This window comes from Guillardia theta (genome assembly GCF_000315625.1).
Source record: "Guillardia theta CCMP2712 unplaced genomic scaffold GUITHscaffold_13, whole genome shotgun sequence".
Lineage (NCBI taxonomy): Eukaryota > Cryptophyceae > Pyrenomonadales > Geminigeraceae > Guillardia > Guillardia theta.
This window is the reverse complement of record NW_005434661.1, coordinates 872,687-877,366: the sequence shown is the minus strand read 5'-3', so window position 1 is coordinate 877,366 and position 4,680 is coordinate 872,687. Positions and strand designations below refer to the sequence as shown.

Genomic DNA, 4,680 nt, shown 5'->3' with positions numbered 1-4,680 from the left:
GGGGGGGAGGAGGAGGAGGAGAATTGCATTTCATCTTATTCAACCGTTTCAGGAGTTGCTTCAACGAGCTGCTTCAGGGCAGGATGTGAGGCTTCAGTAAGATAAAACTTTAACGGGGATGTTGTACAAAACAAACAAGAGAATCGAGAGCCTCGCTTTATCACCTCCCATCATATCTATCACACCGCCTTTCATCGCAGACTCATCTCATCTCCATCATTCTTGCTTTGAATCTTGTTGATGCCGCTTCCTGGCAGCCATTCTTGCATTCCCTACTGTTCTTCGTCCTCTTCCTCTTCCTCTTCCTCTCCTCTTCCGGCCCATTCTCAACGTCCAACAGCCGGCATGAGATGTACATGTCGACTGAACCATCTGATAGGCAGGATGGTACAATCAAGATCTGATCTCCTAGATTAGGCGGCACAAACCTCACACAAGTCATCCCCCGCAGCCTGCGAGCTAGTCAAATCAACACATCGACGTCATACAAGCCAAGGACGCGAGCAGCGCGCAGCAGAGGAGGGGGCGAGTGAGAGGAGGGGAGGGACAAAGCGGAAGAGGAGAGGACACTGGAGGAAGCTAGAGGGGGGAATTAGCAGGAGAGGAGAGGAGCAAAGCACTCTATCGCGACATCAGGGCAACAGGAAAGGATCAGAGTTTCACCATCACCTGACTCGCTCTGCAGGAAGGCTGACTTGGCAGTTGGTTGCAACCAGAGGCCTCGAGTAGTCGACAGGGCCGGGGAGGACAAGCCCGTCCTCCAGCCCAGTCAGCCATCCAACGAAGTAGCGGACGAGAGCATCGCAGGATTGCCTCTCCCTCACCAGGTCGCCCACATTCTTGAAGCTGGACAGCAGCTGCCGCAGCTCGCTTGTCCTTGGTTTAGCAGGACAGAAGCCGACCAGGGAGGTGCAGGCGTTCCCGAGGTAGCCTGGGGAGAATGTCTCGCTCCTTCCCCGGAGGTTTGCGATCATCATCAGCTGAACCGGCCCGTTGTCCTTTCTCCCTCCCCTCCCTCCACAGAGCTTGCATGCTCTGGCTATCAAGGCCTCGTTGGTCGTCGGCCTCCTCCCGTCCGCACACGGCACGGATGCCTTGAGGGTGGCGAGCTCCTCGCTGCTGAAGCGGAACATCCTCCTCCTCTCCCCCACATGCTGCTGGCAAAAGTTGTGGATTTCTCGCAGAGAGTCAGCGGGGAACGCAGCTCTCGTCCCCCTCCTGCCATCCGGGTTCGTTCGTCGGATCAGCTCAGTCCTGTCCATGCTGTACTCCCCGCTGCACGTCCCGTCGTTGTGCAAGTCACACCACAGCGCCACGAGGGAGTAGAGGGTGAAGCCGTCTCCTATGACGTGGCTGATCGCGACCCCTAGCGCGCTCGTTGAATCTCGGAAGTTTGTAACCATGACGGTCATGATCGGCTCGGTACCTGCCAGCACCCCCTCGTAGCCTCGCACGTCCGTGAACTCTCCTCTCCTCGGCTCCTCTTGCACGTAGTCGTACCCTGACCCCCTTGCTCTCCTCCTCGTTGTGAAAGGAACTCCTTGGTTGCTGAGCTTTACGCTGGAGGGACCCAGCCTTCCTGAGAGGGCAGGGAAGAGGCGGAGGAAGCGAGAAAGAGATCGCTTCAGGCTCGAAGGGTCGAGATTGCCTTTGAAGAACCATACAGGATCCAGGATCCATGATGAGCAGGTAACTAAGTCGATGTTATGAAGAGGGAGTTCCTCCTCCCGGCTCTCGTCTTCTTGCACGTCTTCAATGTAGACAAATTCAATATCATCCTCATCCTCTTTCAACTTGAGATCAACACCTTCGCCATCTTCTCTCATCTTCTTCTCTCATCTTCTTCTCTCATCTTCTTCTCTCATCTTCTTCTCTCATCTTCTCCTAGCCTTGTCTGTCATCCGCCTTCGCTTGTCTTGTTATAGCAGCATTTTCCGCATTTTCCCAGATACAAACCAAGTTTGGGGTGGTCGGGGCATTCATAAGGTGACCACAGCGATCATGGGGTCATAGTAGAAGGGGTCCATTTCACATTGTTACAGCCTCAATGTACCGGTACATAATCAACATGCCTCCAACACCACCCCATCATGAAGAACCCCCATGATCTACCCATTTGGTTTTGAAGAAGTAGCAGCAAGCATGGCGGACGATGCAGCTCAGGCGAAGGTGGTGGTGCTGGGGGACACGGGAGTGGGCAAGACATGTCTTGTACACAGGTGAAGAGATGAGGAGAAGATGGTTTGTTGTGCATGAAGAGAGCATGTTGCGATAGCTTATCATCTGCAAGGTTGCAAAGAAAGAGTCATGTCTCTATGGTCACCTGTGGTGTGGTTGCATGACGATCTATACTCTGAGAGGAGCAGAACTGTTTGTTTCTTGTCGATGATTGTTCAACTCTGTGATATGATGATGTCTTGACAAGTTGCCCGCAGGTTCATCGAGGGAAAGTTTGTACCCCATGGAGCGAGCACGATCGGTGCGAGCTTCATGGTGAAGAAGATGAATGTTGGAGGAATGCGGCTCACCATGCAGATCTGGGACACGGCGGGACAAGAGCGATTCAGATCCATGGCACCGATGTACTACCGAGGAGCGGAAGCTGCGATCTTGGTTCTAGATTGCACGAACGCAGACAGCTATGAAAAAGTCCGATCATGGGTTGAAGGTGAGGCTGGGCCAGGGCTGCGGTGGATGACATTCCATGCAGAGTTGAAGCGAAACGCGTCGGGTGAGATCTTCTTGGCGCTGGCATGCAACAAGTGCGACCTGGTGGAGGAGAGGAGGGTGGCACAGGAGGAGGCGGAGGCGTACGCAAAGTCGATCGGGGCAGTGTGTATGGAGACTTCGGCGAAGAGCAACAAAGGTACTCCCTGCTACCGGCGCGTGTTGTCGTGCTGTGACGTCTGTCGAAGGTATCGATGAACTCTTCGGCGCTGTGGCAAAGGGACTTGTGCAGAAGAAGAAGGTTGATCTATGAGGAGTGGATATGATGATGATCGAAATGATGATGATGATAATGATGATGGTGACGATAATAATTTTGATGGTGATGATTGAGTTGATGATGACAAGGAGGAGGAGTAAGAGGCATGGCGACCTCCTTGCTTGTTCGAGTCCGCTGAAGATGATGGATTGGTTCTTACTGATGTTTGTGATTGTGAACTTGGCGAATCCAGACTCAGGAGCAAGGAGCGGGACAGGGGAAGAAAGATGGAAAGTCGTCGATCAAGGTGAGAGATCGAGATGCGTTGGAAGGAGTGATGGTTTGGTTGTCAGGTGGAGAGGGAAAGGACTTTAGGACATGAGGGGCGTCGCAAGAGTGGGGGTTGCTGTTAATCGTGGTTGGGAACAAATATTTTTTGATCTGAAATGTGTTTATGAAGTTTAGAGTTTTTTCGTGCTGCATTTTGTTGGACAGGGTGTGATTGTTGTATATCTTTGGCTCTGAAGAGGTAGCAGTGAGTTTCGAGCAGTGATGATGAGTTCGAGAAAGTAGATTGAAATCCTTTATGATGATAATATCTGCTTCATGTCATCTTGTTTGATTCTTCTCCACGGTCTGCCCTTTACCTGCTGCTTACCTGCTGTTCAACAAGTCTTGAAGACCATGTACAACCTAGACGCTCGTCACAAAATGCACGACATGACACATGTTTCTCTCTGCAACATGAAACATGTTTGATAGCATTCCATCTCATCCGCACAACAAAATCTCACCGCCCTGTAGTTGCTTCTATAGAAAGCTGCTTCCCTTGTTCCTGCGAGCCCATCAGCACGTGCAATCCTCCTCCTCCTCCTCCTCCTCCTCCTCCTCCTCCTCCTCCTCCTCCTCCTCCTCCTCCTCCTCCTCCTCCTCCTCCTCCTCCTCCTCCTCCTGTTTTCCTCCATTCCAACCACCAACACCTGTTCTCACCAGGAACAAGTATCCCATTGTTGATCTCGCTCATCTCAGTCAGGTCCTGCGCTATCGAGTTGTCGAGGTGGCGGAGGTGGCCGGAGGCCGCGAGCTCTTCGACCTCCCTCTTCCACTTCTCCACCTCTGACTGACTGACACTGCTTCTCATCTGCAAGCGCGTGAAGTCCATCGACAGGCTCTCCTGCTTCTGCACGCGCTGCTGCAAGTGGTCGAGGATGCTACCAGCCGCCTTCACTTCCTCCTCCACCTCCTGCACGTCTGCCTCCAGGGTAGTGAAGCTCCCGCTTTCTCGCGTCCACACGTCCTCTGTGATCTGAGTCTGTACGTATGCCAGCTGGCTGCTCGCAGCGTGAGGAGATGAAGGGAGGAGAAGGGAGGAAGGAGAGGGAGTGAGGAGGAGCGGGAAGAGTAGAATAGGAAGGGGAGGAAGATAGGTGTGGAGAGAAAAGGACAAGAGCAGGATGTGGGGGTGAGTGGGAGGAGTAGCACAAAGAGGAGAGGAGGAGGTGGATGAGGAGGTAGAAGAAGAAGAAGGTAATGATGATGACGATGATAATGATGATGATGACAATGATGATGATGATGACGATGATGATGATGATGATGATGATGATGATGATGATGATGATGATGATGATGATGATGATGATGATGATGATGATGATGATGATGATGATGATGATGATGATGATGATGATGATGATGATGATGATGATGATGATGATGATTTGCTCGCGCTACGAGTCTGCCCGTATGATGAT

General features: G+C 52.1%; 3 protein-coding genes across 3 annotated transcripts in view; 1 reads left to right on the top strand and 2 right to left on the bottom strand.

Moving 5' to 3' along the window:
* Nucleotides 1-665: 665 nt before the first annotated feature.
* GUITHDRAFT_103553 (hypothetical protein) lies at nt 666-1,826 on the bottom strand (the record flags this gene model as incomplete). The annotated part of the gene is made up of 1 exon (XM_005837893.1): nt 666-1,826. The coding sequence occupies one exon, from the start codon at nt 1,824-1,826 to the stop codon at nt 666-668; it is 1,161 nt and encodes a 386-aa protein (XP_005837950.1).
* Nucleotides 1,827-2,142: 316 nt separating this feature from the next.
* On the top strand, nt 2,143-3,339 carry GUITHDRAFT_135041 (hypothetical protein; the record flags this gene model as incomplete). Its single annotated transcript, XM_005837951.1, has 6 exons — nt 2,143-2,219; nt 2,436-2,668; nt 2,711-2,866; nt 2,916-2,968; nt 3,180-3,233; nt 3,280-3,339. The coding sequence occupies 6 exons, from the start codon at nt 2,143-2,145 to the stop codon at nt 3,337-3,339; spliced, it is 633 nt and encodes a 210-aa protein (XP_005838008.1).
* Nucleotides 3,340-3,580: 241 nt separating this feature from the next.
* The window catches only part of GUITHDRAFT_103551 (hypothetical protein), a gene marked incomplete at both ends in the record, with an annotated part of 7,785 nt that continues 6,685 nt past the window's right edge, over nt 3,581-4,680 (bottom strand). The window contains 3 exons of the mRNA XM_005837892.1: nt 3,581-3,619; nt 3,721-3,761; nt 3,917-4,257. Of these exons, the coding sequence (XP_005837949.1) occupies nt 3,581-3,619; nt 3,721-3,761; nt 3,917-4,257 (421 nt within the window). The remainder of the gene's footprint in view (nt 3,620-3,720; nt 3,762-3,916; nt 4,258-4,680) is intronic.